The following is a 19547-nucleotide window of genomic DNA, read 5'->3' on the forward strand; positions in this document are numbered from 1 at the left end:
AAGAGACAGATGAAGCAGCTCCCTGGGTGGAGGTAAACACCAAGACAACGATTTGTTTTCTGCAGAGATTTTAATTTACTGAACGTCTCATTGCTGTTCACTTCATATCAGGTGCTAACAGAGCCGTTGCTAGTAATTCTGGGTCCCCATGAAAAAGTACTGAAGTGGGCCCCCCTATGGCCTCAGTGCTCCACGAGGGAGGCTGCATGGGATTGGTGTGAGCATACCCGTCAACATTGGGATTTGAAAATAAGGGAAAGTCCCACCACCCATGACCCTTTTTTTTTTTTTTTTTTTTTAGAAAAGTTTACAAGACACATAAAACTACCCACTTACAAACTACAAGATGGTTTTCACAGCTCCTACTTCCTGAAATTAGGTGGGCATTTTTATTTCCTGTCCTTTTCTATTGGGTGATGTGATTAATCAGGTGTGCCTGGGAAATACGGGAGATTGACTTGAACGTGGCGTTTAAGATGATTGGATGCTGTTTTTACAGGATCGTCCGTCCCACAGGTGACTGACACTTTTTCATTTTTGTGAAGAATCATTCAATTAACTGGTTGCAATCGGAGTGTGAAGAGGTTTTCAAACAAAATAGCTCCAGAATAGAAATCTCCAACCCTATACCTTTAAAGTCACATTGTTGCTACAGTAGCTAACTAAAAACTTTCTAGTTTAACGGTAGGCTACTCAGCTCCAGGTCGGATTCAAGACAGATTCATTTGAGAATCTGTATCTCAACAAAAATTCATCTTCATTAGAAAACTTGAGCAGGTTGATTCTCAGTTTTCTTTGAGGAACTCGATTTGGGTCAAATCCATTTCAAAAAGTCAGTGATTGTAAAAGTTGAAGTTCTTCAACTGGTGTTTCATAGATAACTCTGGATCACAGCTTAAACTGGAGTTTAAACAAGATTTGATTTAAATCTGTTGGATCATAACTTTAAAGTAAAAACGTAACTGGGTTTAAAGATGAAATGACAGTAATTTCTTCTTTATCTTTACTCATCTGTTTTTCTGCTGTGACATTTCACGTGTCTATGTGGGATGAATATTTCTTGTCATTAAATAAAGTCATTTCCTCCTTTAACAGAAGTCATTTGCTGCGTTTCATATTAAGTCACTAAACAGTTCCTAAAATTTGATTTAATCACGCTAAGTGATGAAATCATTCTTAAAACACTGAACCTCATCAGCTTTAAAGCCATAGTGGCTCTTTGTTAGCAGGTTTAACTTCACACGACGCTAAACGAGTGTAGGCTATAATGTTTTCAAGAAGAATACAGAGCGGCAGATTTTTGGTAAAATGTAATTACATGACGTGTTGCAAAATGATCAGAGGTGATGCAAACCAGATGTGGAGGCACAGTAAATTTGGTTTAACTCTAAATTTTTTACTGGAATTCTCTTTTTAATTAAAACGTTGGATCGCTGAGATCAGTTTCATCTGTTACCCACAATGCCCTCCTCCTCCTCCAACGTATGGTGGCCATTATTACAATTAAACAGAGTAATTTTGTTCCGCCGTGTGTCCTCATCATGTTCCTTATGCTTATGTGACAGGAACATACGAGTAAGTCTATATGAGACCTTGGATGTCACTGTATATAATTACAGAGTCATTTGACTGTAATTAGGTGTGCGGTGTCATCACGGAGCTCGACAACCACTATAATTGGCTGCAGACAGACAACGAGGGACCGTCAGCTGAGCGCACACCGAACCGAGGCAGCGTTTTAATAGCAGCCTGTCAGAGCGGCCGTTATCTGTCTGTTGTTGTTACTCTGCAAGGTGTGGAGAAATGTTCACAGGTTACTCGAGTAAGAGTAAAAAAGTAGGCTACTTGCTTTTAAAGGTACTTAAGTATCCAAAAGTAAATGCTTTTAAATTTACTTTAAGTAAAAATAAGAGTAAGAGTAAGAGTAAATTTCTTATTTTTCACATCAATTAATTACTATAATTGTTTCTAAATTAATTTTAGGACCTTTAAACTCTTGTTCCTGAGAATTAACTCTTTGAAACCACCTGATGTGCTGCTTTTAGGGGTTAGGGTTTCCTTCTTTGACAAACACAGCTTGTGTTCAATAGTATTTTAGAAAAAAAAAAGTAACAAGTACTTTTCAACCTTCCTAGAAATTAACTTGAGTAAAAGTAAAAATATTTGTCTTGGAAATGTATTCAAGTAAGAGTAATAAGTACCAAAGAAATCTAATACTCAAATCCTCTGGATATGTAATTAAGTACAGTACTCAAGTAAATTTACTCCGTTACTGTCCACCACTGATCAGCATCAGCTCATATAAAAAAAGGATAAAAAAAAAAAAAACTTTGGAGGGGATATTTGTAACCCAGAGGCAGCGCTGCTTGTCGTGACGTCGTCGTGTATATGATTCAGGTCGGAGAGACTGGAGGAAACATGACCACGCTCTGTCGAGTGTCCTGTTTGAAATGCTAATACTGGGTTTAATGGAGGGAGATGAGAAGGAGCTGATCTGAACCAGTCTGGAGGGAGTTCAGGTGCCATGTAGGAGACTCTCTGCTGGAAGACGACGTGTGTGTGAAGTGTTCAAGCCTCCGTCTATAGGGGAAGTCACCTGAGACAGATGCTTTACTGTATGAATACACAAATACAGACACAAAGAAATATCATGTTCATGCACACAGATCCTGAAGGAAACATGTACGAGAAACAGAGCCACTGAGCTTCACTGTTTAAAAAGCCAATAACAATATGTCACAAAGGACCAATAACTACTAATAATCAATGAAAAAAACAAAATCACAAAATAGAAAAGCTGACACTTGAACTGAGATTACAAGAAAATAATGGACAAAAATTGCATATGTAACGGATGTGCACTCACTCCACCGATAAAAGACGTGCTAACCAACCTGCCAAGCGGTTGTTAACCTCTTGGCGAAGAGGTTAGCATCGTCGCCTCCGGTGCGGGAGGTCGTGGGGTCGAACCCCACCTAGGGCAGGCCGTGAGAAACACAACGCAGAGGGCCAGATCGACATCGGCTACACATACATGTAAATGGACAGAGGAGAAACTGTGAACTGAATGATGGATGCATTTTTTAAATTATGTTATTTTTTGTTACTGTAATGGGACTACAAAGAGTTTCGGAAAGCAAAGTGTTTTCTCGCTACATTTCCCATGAGCCTCTGCGCGCACAGTGAAATTTTTGGACCGGCGCAAGACGGACGAAAGCGAAAGTATTTGCCAAGAATGTTTTCATTGATCAAGAATGAAAGTCGGAGGTTGGAAGACGATCAGATACCGTCGTAGTACCGACCATAAATGATGACAACTATGCGATTCGGCAGTATTATTCCCATGTCAGCGTCCGGAAAACCGAAAGTAGGAAATGCTGGGCAAGTCGACCACTAAATAATATCAAAATAACTATAAAGACAAAACAATATAGGCTATTTATTGAGAATGGACCCATTAACAAGTGTGGGTAACGTAGATTCATCCACATTAATATGAGACTCTTTTATAACCAAAAGCAAACTCCTCGGGGTCTCTTTAATAATCTTCTGTAAATAAAGATTAAAGTGAAAAGTTAATATATATATGTCACACTGATCCTGCATTTCAGTGAACATGAGTGTTGAGTGGTCGGTTACTGATTGATTAATGCTCTGTTTACCAAAACAGACAGAAAATAGAACAATGAATGACCACTTTGTCCTGTTAAGTTCAGTAAAAAAGAAAAAGAAAGATACATTTCAGCAGCCAAGGATAATGAGAGTGTGAGAGCAAATGGACGCAGCAGGTCCTCTAGAGTCAATGACCACATGTCTGATAATCATGGAGATCTGCTGAAAAATAAACGACCGGCTCTTTAATGTGGTGAAGGTCTGGTTGGGGTTAGGTCGACGACCTACTGAGTTTCAGTTTAGATCATAGTTTTTGGATTAAAATAAGTTTTTCCTTGTTGGCTCGTATTAACGATTATTTAAATTGGCCTAAAATTGTCTCACAGATGTTTTTTGTTTACACCAGAAAGAAGCTTATAATTTCAACATCGTCAGATTTCACCTCCAAATGTTTTGGCCTCGAAAATTTTTAAATAGTTTCGATGTTAGTAATTTAGCAGGAAGTATTGTGTGATTGGAAAAACAGAGGTTAGTGCACACGAATGCATAGTTTACAGTAGACACACCCACACACACACACACACACACACACACACACACACACACACTGATGCTCTAAGACACACACAATGTTTATATAGGCTATGTTTCGAATGCACTCTCTCTCTTTCTCTTGTTCTCACACACACACACAAAGTTCAACAGTCAGTCAGGTGAGGGATCTAGGGGAGGTCATCATCATCGTCGCCGTGGTAACGCGCAACACAGTGATGCAAGCGAGCATGATGTCATCGCATAAATCTGTCATCCACAGCCTCCGGGTGTTTTTTTTTCTCGCAGCCACAGGAATTGTGGGGGATTTTTGTACTTGAGTAAAATCTGGCAACACAACACAACAACGACACAAAGGGAGGATTTCTACACACAAGAGGATTTTTTTTTTTTTTTTTTTTTTTATTGTTCGAAAATACATGAACAGAACTTCATCGAAGCGTGTCTGCTATCACAGTGCATACATGTCACAACACAGGAGTGTACAAACATGCCCTTTGGGGAGAGACAGCGGAGGTAGTCGACTGGAGTTTGGAGCAGATACTGTAGAAGATCTGGCAACACAAACCTTTCACAACATCAGGTGTGTGTTTACATGAACTGCAGGTGTGAACCAATAGAAAACAAAACTCTGAATTCTGAATTACACCTGGCTCTTTGAGTAAGTAGTAGTGCTTTTAAACTGAAGGAGGAGATTGCTTATGAAATGATGTGACTGTACTCTATGATAGTGATCAGTTTTATTACAGCACCTGAAAGTGTGAGTCAATAATTTAATATTTCCAGCTAAATAAACACTCATCAAAGTTGACATTTGGGAAAAACGCATGATTAAGTTATTATTCATTAAAGGTTGAACAGTCACTCACACAAACGTGCTTCATCAGGACGACGTGGGTGTGGTTTTTTGGGGTTTTGATCAGATCTGACCGACAGCGTCCTGGTAACATAAACAAACACTGGCAGCAGATCTCCACTCAGATACAGCTGCAGGTCGGACTGACGCCACGCCCGCCGCACACGAGAAATACGAGAAATACTACTGATAGGTGTGTCACGTGAAGTTTTATCATGTGTCCAAGTCAAATAGTGAGAAATTAATTGAGAAAAATTGGGTTTCAGGGTAAAATTGTTGAGTTAAAAATGGATTAATTCAACTTCAAAAAGGGAAAATGAGTCGTTTTTGCTATACATCCGACAGAGTCATATCACCTAATCAATATCATTCATGAGACTTTGTTATGGCAGAGTGAGTGAAACTGTTCACTATATGAGCCAGTGTAATCAGTATTTCAAGACATATTGACTTCAGCATAATGACTGCAGTTCATGTAAAGCTATAAAATGTTTACATAATGCTCAGCTGGTTTTGCAGGTTGATTTACAGACTGAATCATTGTGAATTAATTGTGAATATAAGGTTCTTTAGAACAACTGCATGTTAAAGCCACTGTAGGTCAAAAAAATGAAAAAAAAAAATCTGCAAATTTTCAGGCTTTTTTCTTGCAAATTTGTGAGTTTATAATATCTGAGTTTTTTCTTCTGAATTTCGGTTTTAAACTCTCACTCTTAATCTCTTCACCCCCTTTCTTCTACTCTTTTTTTCAACCTACAATGACACTAACAGGCCGCCGTATTTCTATTTTCTTCCTCCAAAGTGGATGTAGAAGTATTTCAGAAAAACAAAACAAAACATCAGATTTAAGACAAACTTTTGGCAATAACATCCCAATTGTTGAGAAAAAAAACAGTCATGTTGCAGTCAAATGTTGCAGTCACATTACTGTACAGTGTGATGGGAGCGGAGTGAGGCACAGAGGTTCATCCCGTCATGACAGAGTTACTGTACAGTTTTTTTATGCATCATCACAGTTTGGCAAAAAAAAAAGAAAAAAAAGAAAACAAAATACAGCAGAGTTTCTGTGAGAGCAGAGCAGGAGGAGCAACGACAACAACACAATGTCCCTTAAAATGTGCGACAGGGACATTGGCGACTGCACAGCAGAGCAACAACAACAACACTAGCATCACTCACACACACTCTCTCACAAACACAAACACACACACACACACAGAGCGCAGGATGCAAACATCTTCACCATCAGAGCATGACGCAAACCAATCGGAGCAATTTACAGCCATTTAGATTCATTATTCATCCTGCTAATGGACGCATTAATTATCCATCAGTCAGCGGTGACACGGTGGAGGAAACACTCACGACACGTTGTCTACACACACTACGCATGCTGCTATACTGTGTGTGTTTATACGTCTACACAGCTGGGTCCAACATCTGCCCATTAAAAAAAACAAAAAAAAACAAAAAAACATCATCATTATCATAGTCATTTATAGAGTTATTAAGTATGGATCCACATGGATGTAAACATTTCTAAAAAATCCTTATTATGAGATTGGCACAACATGCGTCTGTGTCGGAGCTTCTGAAGTTTAGTTGGGATGTTTTGTTCAGATGAAACGATGGAGAGATTGTTATTGTTTTAATCTGTGTGAAAAACCTGCAGGTTTAAAATGCACCGGCTTTAATTAGCGAGCGTCCAGCGAGCTGCCGGCCGGTCCACAGACTTCGTTACCTGCTGGCAGAAGCAGACCAGCTGTTTCCCTGTGTTTCCAGTCTGTTTGTCACACGAGGGTTAGGGCATATCAGGTTAAAGGTGGAATATTCCTTTAAAGGCAGGAAGTTGAGTCTGTGGTGAAAATGTCTCATTGTGGTTGGAGAAAAAATTAGATTTTGTTGTATATTATAAACAGAGAACAGCTTCTTTTTCTTTTCATTTTCCTCTCCAGCCGTGTCGTTGTTATCTTAACATGTTGTTTCATGTGTTTTTTGTACAAAATGCAAAAAAAAAGACACATCAACAGAAGAAATATCCACAAAAAAAACAAAAAAGTGTCGTATTTTATAAGAAATACCAATTAATACAACATCAAAATTACCTAAAGAGGTATTTTAAAATGTAGCTTCCTTCATTAACACAAAGTTTTTTCTGGGTTTTTTTTTACTTTCCACCTACAATTTCACGACACAACAACCCAAAGGCACATCTCTAAGACAAGTTGAATCCAAAAAACATGTGTGCTTCATTTACTGTCTGTGGAGGATTCATAGACAAAATATATAAAATATGAGCAGATTGTGTTAAAAAAAAAACATATTTTGCACGGATGCAGGCGGCTTGAAGAGCGTGGACACACCTGACTCCACTCCAACCAGCAAAGTGGAGCATCATCATAAAAGCCACACATACTTTTCCCCTCCACCAACATCAACCCTCACTCTGTTTTCGTTTTTTTCTTTCCTGCAGGCACAAAACCCAAGTTACGGAGAGAAACCATCAACCTGAACCAGACCATGACCCTCCCTTTCTTTGCATTATAAGCACCTGGTGTCGCCCTCCCTTCTCCGCCAAGAGAAGTGGAAACACACAGAGACAACGAGCCGCTAAAAGGAGACGCTGCCGAAGCCTCAACTGGTCACAACAAGTTGCTTGATTATATGAAGAGAACAGCGCTTAAACGTAAAAACCTGCTCTGGGTTCCCACGGCATGTTGCTTTCTGCTCTTAAAGCAGCCAGAAATAATAATTAAAAATAAAAAAACAAAACAAATTTTCACATTTTCTTGTGCTACGACTCTTTTTCTGACAATTTTACATAGATTTTCTATATAGTGTAAATGTTAAGTTGACAAATAAACACTGTAAAGACAAAAAAAAAAACAACTACAGTGTATTTTCCTCTTTTTTCCAACATGGACGTTTAGGCCTCATCTATTCTGAAAAAAAGAAAAGAAAAAAAAGTGAATCGCAGCAGAATCTCTCTGTTAAAAATTAAGACGGAGGGCAAACAGAAACAAAGAAGTGACCCTGAGTTGGTGCCTGACTCATCGACGACGGGGGTGAAAAGTTTCAACAGGCTGCAGATAGAAGTGAAATAATCAATAAGACCGGACATGAACTTTACTCTCACGTTGTGCACGAGTCTGTGTCTGTGTTGTGTACTGTGTTGTTGTGTGTTTCTACATGCAGCATTTTGACACTTCACCCATATTTGAAGAGGCCAAAGCAACTGTTGCAGGATCAGGCAGCTGGCTGAGTGTGTGTGTGTATACGTGTACATGTGTGTGTGTGTGTGTGTGACAGGAGGAGGAGGAGGGAGACGGATGCATCAGTTCATCAGTCCATTAGATCAGTAAACCCTCTCCTCCATCCTGCTCTCTGCTGCTGCTGCTGCTGCTGCTGCTGCTGCCACACAGACCGGAGGAGGAAGAGCGCAGCTGAGTGTCGTTGTGTCACCTGGAGGCTCCGCCCACTCGCTGGAGGAGCAACGATGTCACGGGAGGAGGACGAGGCTGTCACGTCCTCAGCTTCAGGATGACGGTGGCCAGGATGAGGAAGAAGGTGTTCCAGCCCAGGGTGACGGCGAAGCCCCTCCACACCATCATCCGAGTCAGATCCCAACCTGTCGGACGTTAGACAAAATAATTTACATTTCACATATTTAAACCTGATTTGACTTTTCAGAGTCTAACTTTGACTGTGATAGAGGATGGAGCTGATTTACCCTGAGTTTTACCTTCAAGGCAACACACAGGCTCCTTCTTACTGTAACCCTTTAATTTACAGGCCGTTAATTACGTGATAATGTAAAGAAAAAATGAAGAAATAACAATTAATTGCGTAGTAATGTCAAGAAGTAGCCAAGAACAATTAATTGTGTAGTAATGTCAAGAAATAGCCAAGAAATAAGAATTAATTGCGTAGTAATGTCAAGAAATAGCCTAGAAATAACGGTCAATTTCATAGTAATGTCATGTTTTTTAAAGTATATTTTTTTCGGCTTTTTTGCTTTTATTTGATAGTGATGACAGTAGAGATAGACAGGAAATGGGGAGGCAGAGAGAGGGGGAATGACACGCAGGAAAGGTCTGCCCGACGCGGGATTCGAACCGGGGACGCCTGCAGCGAGGACTGTAGCCTCAACATGGGACGGCCGCTCTACCCACTGCGCCACGCACCGCCCCAGTAATGTCATGTTTTACATAAAGGGAAAAGATTATACATGGTTTTCATGCTTTGCATTTTTTGGGAAAGACCAGAATATTCTTCTTCTTCTTCTTCTTGCAATTGATCATTATTTCTGCGCTATTTCTACGCAATCAATTGTTATTTCTCAGCGATATTTCTCGACATTACTATGAAATTGACCGTTATTTCTAGGCTTTTTCTAGAAATTATGATGCATAATTGTTATTTCTTGGCTATTTCTCGACATTATAACGTAATTAGCGGCCTGTAAATTAAAGGGTTACCAGTTATTCTTATTCTTATTAATATTAGACACACAATAAAAATACACGGCAGAGGGGGTGTCGTTTAGCTCAGTGGGTAGAGGAGATGCCCCATATGCAGAGGCTATAGTCCAATGCTGCATGTCATTGCCCCTCCATCTGTCTCTCTACAGCTGTCCAATCAATTAAAGGTATAAAAGCCCCTCACAAATACTTAAAAATAAAAATACACTGCAGTAGCCTTTACTATTGTAAAACTGATACAACACAGATACTGAAGATACTTTTAAATGTGGGTGGAGCATTATTAATAAAGGGAATTAAATTGATTTTCCTTTTGTTATGATACTTAAGTCATCGTATGATATTATTGTAATATATAGTATTGCTATAAGACATGATGATACATTGTTGGTTATTATATTTTTGTAATAATAATGTTCATAATCTGTGTTAATTAAATCATTTTTATTCTTGCAAAACAAGGACAAACTGAGCAACATAATCAAAGTACTCTAATATTGTAGTCGCAAAAACTCTGATCTCTCTCATATTTGCGATTTCGTAATAAAAGATCAAAACATGGCGTCAATATTGCCAAACAAAATATTGCAACATGTTGATTTTTTTCCCCACAGATATTTTTCTTTACTGCATATTAATTTTATAGCGACTGACTTTTCTCCGGCTTGTTTTGGCGCTCTGATATTTTATTCAAAAATTTATAGTATTGCAAGATAATCAATCACACACAAAGGTTCGCAGTTCCCTCTCGACCCCTTGGAAACAAGCGAGTTGAGAAAATAATCTCACCAGATTTGAGATTTGATTCGAAAGGCAGAGGCTCACAAAGAGCTGCACAGACGACAGAAGAAAAGAAAAAAAAGAAAAAAAAAGAAATTGTGGTGAAATACTTTTCTCCTCTGTTGCTTTCAGGGTCAATAATGAACTCTGGGCCTCAGACGGAACGAGGCGTCCTCCAACATCAACACTCCCATGGCAACTGGTAAACATCAGTGTGCCGACGGGGGACGAGCGATGTGATTGAAAGCTCCAGAAACAACTGTTATGTTGTTCTGTGTTTAATAAAAGCAAACAGAGTGCAGCTTCATGATGATGATCAGAGTAATAGATTACCTGACCTTTAACTCTCTAAAGTATAGGATGTAATGTAGTAAATGTGAATCCTGACGCCGCTGACTTCTCATCTTCTCTACGATAAGACGCCGAGCAGGAAGCGGCAGGCTCTGACTTCCTGTGTTGGGAGCTGGATCGTGTAACACGGCTGTCGTCAGCTCGTATTGTTCGAGTCCGGAGAAGGAGCGGAGAGGGGAAACCACTAATACTCTCTTACCCGATTAATGATTGATGACACCGGCTCACACTCTTGTTTGCCGTGCCGTGCCGTTGTAGGCTACAGTATAACGTGACAGTGTGACTCTTAACGCACGCAGAACACAGAACACGCCGGATGTTTCATAACATTATGAAAGCGATGCGCGTTGTGTAACGTGTGTGTGTATATGTTACCTCTGTACATGATACAGCGGAGGGCTTCGGAGGCGTAGGTCTGAGGGAGCGCCAGGCTGATGTAGCGCAGCGGATACGGGATACACTCCACGGGCCAGATGATACCTACAGCACAGGACAGAGAGAGAGGACATTTACATTTACAGTGTGTAATAAACACCATGAGGGCTTTAACACAAGCTCTGGCTCCTCTTTGTTTTCACCCTGCTGAGATGAGGGTTTTTTTTTATTCTATTTTATTTGGACCAACCAAATGGGGAAGTGGCAAATAAAAAAATAAAAAAACCATGATGTGAGGTCTTTAAAGTTCAGTCCCCCCCCTTAAAAACTTAAAAACAACTGCCTGGAAACGGCGCTTGAGAAAACAATCTCACCCCACGGTCCATTTAGCAGCTGTTCTACAGGGGTCACATGATCCTCAGCAGCAGCAGCAGAAGTTCGACTGGTTGCCATGACGTTTTCTATTTTTTTATTCTTTATTTGATCCACTTTGACTGAGATTGAAAGATAAAGCCAGTGCGATGTGATCAAAAGCTCCAGATCAGCTGCTAAATGGACCATCGGGTGAGATTTTCCTCACTGCTCTGATTAACTTCAAAGGGATAGTTCAACATTTTGGCAAATTGGCCCATTGCCATAATCCCTATAGTTTTAGCAGTAGGTTTGTTACCTTTAATTCTCGGTGCAAGCTATTTTTAGAACGGCGGAGCAGAGCCGCGAGCTGCTCAGAGCTACGCTACGGAGGCTCATGGGATTTCTTGGTTTCCCTCATCAAACTCATCAAATACACAATCCAACAACTCCAAAATGCTCTGGTGGACAAGTTGTGACCTTCACATTCACCACGCTATGAGATAATAACAGAACGTTACCAGACAGAGTTGTTTAAGAGGTAAATTCAGAGACTGCTTGCCGAAAAACACATCAGCGGTTTTGATTGAATTTTCCGAGCAGTTTTTCAGTAAGCAGTCTCTGCATTTGCCTCTAAAACAACTCTGTCTCGTAATGTTCTGTTATTATCTCATAGTGTGGTGAATGTGCAGGTCACAACTTGTCCACCAGAGCGTTTTGGAGTTGTTGGATTGTGTATTTGATGAGGGAAACCAAGAAATCCCATTAGCCTCTGTAGCGTAGCTCTGAGCAGCTCGCGGCTCTGCTCCGCCGTTCTAAAAATAGCTTGCACCGACAATTAAAGGTAACGAACCTACTGCTATGACTATAGGGATTATGGCAATGGGCCAATTTGCCAAAATGTTGAACTATCCCTTTAAGAGTTCACAATCAGCTCTTTGTCGTAGGTAGATAGGAGGGTTTGTTATTGATCCCAATGTGGGAAGTTCTTACGCACACACACACACACACACACAGACACACGCCTACCGCTGAGGATGAGATTGGGGTAGAAGATGCCCAGCGCGGCCTGGTTGGCGCTCTGCTCGTCGTCGAGGGCGGCCGAGATGACGAGGCCGAAGGAGATCCCAGTGACGCCCTGCAGCACGATTATGATTATGACCAGCACCAAGGAGCCTTCGTTAGGGATCTGCAGAAACAGAGAGAGAGAAAGGAAGGAAGAGAGAGAGAAAGAAAGACAGGGGAGGAGAGGAGGGATGAGACATTTTACCGAATATTTCACCCTGATCAATCCAAAGGATAAAAAGGTTGAATCTCCACTTTTTAAATGCAAAACAAAGCACTGGTTTTTGTGATGTAACAAACTGTAACATCACTGTGTGCATGTTTGCTACCAAAGTTTTGAGGAACTTAAAAATTTTCCCAGTTCAGTCCCCGTCCCAGAGGAGCGCTGCAGGTCCCGACCCAGGGTGAACCTGAATGACTGTGAGTTTCTTTTTTTTTTTTCACCGCAGCAAAAACTAAAATCCCCTCCGAGATTGAGCAACAATAGTCTGTGTGTGTGTGTGTGTGTGTGTGTGATTGTCCCCTCTGCAGAAACAGACGACGGACAAAAACATCTATTTTGTGTGCGTGTGGGAGCTCCCCAGAACTTGATTTAGACCCTGTTTCCTCTTTTCAAAATCCGGGAGTTCAGCTTCATGTTCCCCAGGGAAAGTTTTTGGTGTCAAAAACATAAAACAAACTAATGCAAGAAGCAAAACTTTCACGTGTGATTCTCAAAGGCTCGGACAGTTAGTTTTTTTCTTTTCATGCCACTACAGTAATAAGTAAGAAGAGCTGTTGCTGCTCCAACGGGGCATCTGATAGATATGACCTTGCCTGAGTCAGAGCTATTATTTGGAGAAAAAAAAACCCCTGAAAATTAAAAAATAAATTAATGGACAGTTTATGGACCTTAGGACTCCTTATCTCCACTTTATCAACTCTACAGTGGCTTCAGTACTTTCAAGTGTTGCCTTGTGTCTTGCTCATAACACTGTACCTACAACCTTGTCATTTGAGTTGTCATTTGACCTTGTCAGAATTGTTATTTGGCGGGTATATTCATTTTTTTTAATGATTATTATTACTTTATTATATATTTTCTCGTCTATCTAGTTCTTCTATGAGATGTGGGCTGTTCCCTATTCATTGTATTGGTGAGGTGTATGTGAGATTTATATGACTGTCTAGAGTAGACAACAGACAACAGATAACAATTATGACACAACAAAGGAAAATGGACAGAAAGATACATAAAATAAAACAAAATAAGAAAGAACAAGATAGAATAAAAAGAATCAGATTAATAATTCAGAATGGATTCAAAATGTATAATGGGGCTGCTTATTGTAATTACATAGGCCTACCCATGGCAGGGCTCCACCTTTTATCAACTGTTTCTTTTTGTAAATAAAAGTTTGTATCACATTATTCTGTTGATGCGTCCGTGCAGGCAGGGGTTGTGGTTTGTTTTGTTGTCTTGTTGCTGAGATTATAATGTGAATGTAAAAAGAAAAATAAATAAATAAATAAATAAATGAATGAATCTGAGGTTGTAGATTCAGACGGAAGTGATCCGAAGCATCTGTAACCAACTCCTAGACTCTACCTGAGGACACACCTGAAAGACTGACGCATCGTTCAGTGACTGAGCTGCACTGTGGTTAATGTAGGTGATAGGTAGTGACGAAGACGAAGAGGAGAAAGAGGAAGAGGAAGAGGAAGAGGAAGAGGAAGAGGAAGAGGAAGAGGAAGAGGAAGAGGATGGTGGTGGAGAGCACGACATACTCTCTGGTTCTGCTTGACTGATTGTGCATCATGTGTCGGTAACACTTTATTTGATGCCTATCTCTATAATGCATTATAACCATACTTATAATGAGTTATAATGCAGTTATAGCACTGTATAACTATAGTTATAAGCACTGATAAATGACCATAATGCTTTATAACAATAATCATAACACACTATAAAGCATTGTATCATGACTTATAGGTATTATAATATGTTATAATAACTGTTAGTAACTCTCAATGCCCACATCGATAATGCATTATATAGTTGTAATGTGTTTTAATTGGCTTTTAAATGTGTATAACTATCATGATAAACACTCATAAATTATCATAAGGCTTTATAACAATAAGCATAACACATCATGTAGCATTTTATAATGGGTTATAAGATCAAGTATTATAATAGAGTTATAATGCTCTATCATGTGTTATGTTTATTGTTATAAAGCCTTATGATAATTTATGAGTGTTTATCATGATAGTTATACATGTTCATAATAAGCCAATTATAACAGATTATAACTATATTTATAATGCATTATCAATGTGGGCATTGTCAGCCAATTATGAACAATTATAACGTATTATAATACCTGACCTTATAAGTCATGATAAAATGCTTTATAGTGTGTTTTGATTATTGTTATAAAGCATTATGATCATTTATGAGTGTTTATAATTAGAGTTATAGTCTACTTGCCAACAATGAGTACCCGGAAATGTTGAGTACCCCAAAGTTTTATGTTAGAAATATGTAGTATGGGTCCCCAGTATTCAGAAACTGCCGGATGCTAACTTATATATATTGGGCAATTAGCGTAACTGACATAATTAGCATAAATTAGCATAATTGCCTATATGGGCAATATTTCAACAAAATTGACTTGGCTGATCTGGGCAATATTGGAGTGGTTTTAGGGGTTATTGATGATGCTGAATCAATTTCTGACATTTTCAAAATTCAAAATGGCTGTCTAAACCGGAAGTGACCAGATGAAATCCATCAAAATCGGCCCACTGGCGGTTAAAATCTGGTCACTTCCGGTTTAGACAGCCATTTTGAATTTTGAAAATGTCAGAAATGGATTCAGCATCATCAATAACCCCTAAAACCACTCCAATATTGCCCAGATCAGCCAAGTCAATTTTGTTGAAATGTTGCCCATATAGGAAATTATGCTAATTTATGCTAATTATGTCAGTTACGCTAATTGCCCAATATATATAAGTTAGCATCCGGCAGTTTCTGAATACTGGGGACCCATACTACATATTTCTAACATAAAACTTTGGGGTACTCAACATTTCCGGGTTCACAATGGGGCCCTATGGGCTGGCAAGTAGACTATTAGAGAGAAAGGCGTCAAATAAAGTGTTACCCATGTGTCCAACTAACAAACATTAAAGTGGTGAAATAATAAGTCATGAGAACGGAGGAGACGATGAGAACGAGAGATGAAAGAGGTGAAGAAGAAGAAGAAGAAGAAGAAGAAGAAGAAGAAGAAGAAGAAGAAGAAGAAGAAGAAGAAGAAGAAGAAGAAGGAAGAGACAGAGGAGCTGACTGATACTGAGTCAGAAAACACAACCAGACATGAAGAGAAAACGCTGCTGCTGATTAACTCTGGTTGTAAATCACACAGACGGACGGACAGAGAGAGAGAGGGAGGAGGAGGAGGAGGAGGAGGAGGAGGAGGAGGAAGAGTGTGAACGGAGCAGCAGACACACAAACTTTAACATCAAACAAAAACAGACGCACAACTCTGTAAATCTGAGCTCGGATCACTCCCTCAGCCCAGAGAGGATCTGCAGACGTTTCCCTCTCTCTCTCTCTGTGTGTGTGTGTGTGTGTGTGTGTGACACTATCCGTCTCCCCTGACAACGTTGCAAAAATAGACCTGCACCGAGAGGCCACATGACCACTCGGTTGCCACAGCAATCAAGGGTTGTTGTCGTGGCGATCCCGCAGTGATCCTTAGATACGGGCCAACGCAGGAAGTGATTTATGGAGTGGTGGTCTCTCTGGACTTCAGCACCTTAATTAACACACACACACACACACACCGAGAACACACCGAACACACACACACAAGAACATACTGACACACTTTCTGAAACGCACGACTGCACACGCCCATAAAAGCATGTGTCTGCATGGATACAGATACATTAACACACACACACACACACACACTCTCTCCCCTGCCTTTATCTGAGTGCCTGCTCTCTGTATTGATTTCATATGAGTCTATTGAAGACGTGACCTTGTCGACCTTCATCATTCGCTGGACGCAGTTTCAGGTACATTTAAAGAAAAAACAAAACAAAACATAACAAAAAACACACTGATGCATCATAATCTTATAAAATAAAGCTCAGTTTGATGGTTTAAATGAGTTATTGTGGCTCTAATGTGCCGTATAGGTGAAGTCTAGATTTTTTTTGTTTTGTTGATGTAATAAAAATGCAAATGAGGGTTTTTTAGTGTAACGGGGAAGCGGACGCCTGCTGCATTCGCAACAACATTAACCTCCAACCATTAACCTGAAACTCTCCACAAACCCCGACCGCATTAGGAATGCGCCGGTGACCTTTCAACAGGACTCGTTCGCTCTTGAAAAATCCCCCCTGAAAAGTGTCTTTAAACAGCGTGAGAATCGTGTGTGTGTGAGCTTTGCTTTAATACTTTAACGGTAATCGACAGTGTTGTGGTTTCAGTAAAGGTTAAACACTAAAACCACAACTATTCAAGAAAACAAACAACTCGTTAGTTCAAATTATTAAAAAGCTTCTTTTTTTTTTATAAAAAGGACAAAGAAATAATCAATTACTTATTAGTAATACTTTAAAATAAAAAAAAACGTTATAATTTATTAGTTGATTAAATACCTAATTCATTGTTTGTAAAGCCTTCCTCCTAAACTGACACTATAATAAATGTTATAAATGTTACTAAGCTCACCTATAATGTGTCTAATGATACTTAATTAATGATAGGATCAACATTTATGAATCAAGTATCATATTTATTACAAACTTTTTTCAGGAGACGTCAGTGGTTCATAAGATTATTTATAAAAGTGTCAGTAAATGATTAATCGACTATTTTATAATGCTGTGCTTGACTTAGAGAGGTTTTCATTATGAATCCTGAGTTTAACATTTGTAATTGTGTTTCTAAACTACATGCTAATTAGTATTAGCATAGAAATAAAGCTTTATAACTGATGAATTAACTGCTACTAAAGCTTAGTCATTTCATTTCATAACCTTTATTTAAACTCTGAGATATATTGAGGAGTAACCTCATTTACAATATAGCCGAGATGAAACACAAAACACACAAGGACAAAAGACAAGACATAGTAGTGTGTAGTTATTGTAAAGTTTCGGAAAATCAATGAGATATTTATTTAATTTCACTGATTATTTGCTCTCTTTACATTCTCCTGCTGTTGTTTTTCCTCCCTGTAGTTGTTATTTATGCTGGATCCATTTTCTCGAATCAATAAAGTCTCATCTCATCTCATGTGAAGCGCTGCATGCGGTCGTTTGTCACGGTGTTGTGTATCTTTATCTGTGTGTGTTTTTTTTTAATATACGCACATTGAAGACGAGCAGGATGAAGAGGAGCAGCAGGATGATCTGAACGCTGATGACGAACAGCTGAGAGAAGAGGTGGGCCAGCATCGTCTCCATGGAGCTCACACCTGGGGGAGAGACGCCACAAAACATCCAGGAGTTCACGGGCTGCGTTCAAAACAGCCCATCACTCAAACGCATCTGGATCTAAACGGCTATAATAATGACAATAATAAAAATAATAATACATGATTAATTGTTACAAATATGTAATCTACGTAATCCTGTTGAGTTATTGATCATTTAAAAGCTATAAAGTGAATAATAAATCGTTAAGAAGAGGAACAGCTGTGGTAAATATATCGCCACATCCTGCTGTGATCATGTTGCTCCCTCTGCTGGTTACAACTGAAATTACACCCACATATATTATGGACTGGATTCAGTTCAATATTCAGACTCAGAGCAACTTTTCTCACTTAATAAATACATGATCAATAAATCATGAATCATAAAAAAGAAGATTATATTACAGAAGACAGGTAAAACTATTATAGTTTACATGCAAAGGTGGATATAGACATGTAAATGTTACAATGTATATCTTAAATATCTATCCAGCATCTATTATTAATTTTCATGGCACTACCTCATTGTCTATTTGCACTGCATGTGACTGTACAAGTATAATCTGACCACTTTACCTTATTTATCTTATCTTATTCAACTTTTTTGTATTTTGTTTTGTATTATTCTTATTCTTATTATTCTCAACTTATTACAGTTGTTGTTGTGCATCTTTTATGTGAGAGCTATGTAAACCGGATGCAAATTTCTTCTATGTAACATACGCAACATACTTGGCCAATAAATCCGATTCTGATTCTGATTCTGAATTTAAGGATATTAAGTCACGTGTTTAATAAAAGGACAGAGCTTCTGTGTTCGTGTGGTGGCGGCGTGACCTTTGAACTCTCACCTGCGACCCAGCATCGGTCCAGAAGCCCCTCCTTCCTCTCCAGGACGAAGGAGAGAGCGGTCAGACCCACGGCCAGGTAGAAAGTGATGCTGCAGCACCACAGCAGAGAGAGAGACAAAAAAAACAAAGAAGTTAAATGACATTTTGACAACTTAATGAAGAAAAAAAACAATAATGTCTAATGCATTAACATTTTAAACAAGTGAAACATCTCCTCTTAAAAATAAACTGCACATTAATCCGCTCTCATCCCGGCACTGACCTGAGAACAGCTCCAGGCGTCACAAACGTAGTGAAGTCTGCGTCCAGGCTGCCGTAGATGGGCTCCTCAAACTACAGGATAACAACAACAACAAAACATTTACTTTTACTCTGTTATACTCTGGTTTTATGTATTTTAAAATTCTTAACACATGTATTTTTATACTTTTCTCACCTTGATTGGCAGAGCGACCAGGTACGCCATACTGCCCAACTTATTGTCCACAAACGCCTGCAGACAGAGCATGAACAACCCCAGTCAAACATATAGTAGCATAACATAACATAACATAACATAACATAACATAACATAACATACTGTAACATAACATATGTTTGTATGTTGCAAAGTAGAATATAAAAATGTAAATATATATATATATATATATATTATATATATAAATAAATAAAACTGTCACTAAAAACCTATGAAATTGGTCACTGAGGTGTTTTTTTTACTACATGAAGTGTCACTGATACTGATGTATTGTGAGGGCACTCAGCCAAGTGTCATGTTTAAGCTCGTTCC

General features: G+C 39.1%; 1 protein-coding gene across 1 annotated transcript in view; it reads right to left on the reverse strand.

Annotated features, from left to right (window-relative positions):
• Positions 1-8483: 8483 nt before the first annotated feature.
• abch1 (ATP-binding cassette, sub-family H, member 1) overlaps positions 8484-19547 on the reverse strand; it is a 34805-nt gene continuing 23741 nt past the window's right edge. Inside the window, exons 14-20 of the mRNA XM_083988069.1 lie at positions 19194-19250; positions 19020-19090; positions 18758-18846; positions 17803-17906; positions 12388-12547; positions 11008-11112; positions 8484-8648 (exon numbers count right to left, since the gene is read on the reverse strand). Coding sequence (XP_083844195.1) covers positions 8542-8648; positions 11008-11112; positions 12388-12547; positions 17803-17906; positions 18758-18846; positions 19020-19090; positions 19194-19250 — 693 coding nt within the window. The 3' untranslated portion in view covers positions 8484-8541. The remainder of the gene's footprint in view (positions 8649-11007; positions 11113-12387; positions 12548-17802; positions 17907-18757; positions 18847-19019; positions 19091-19193; positions 19251-19547) is intronic.

The sequence above is a fragment of the Trachurus trachurus genome (assembly GCF_905171665.1).
Source record: "Trachurus trachurus genome assembly, chromosome: 15".
NCBI classification, from domain to species: Eukaryota; Metazoa; Chordata; class Actinopteri; order Carangiformes; family Carangidae; genus Trachurus; species Trachurus trachurus.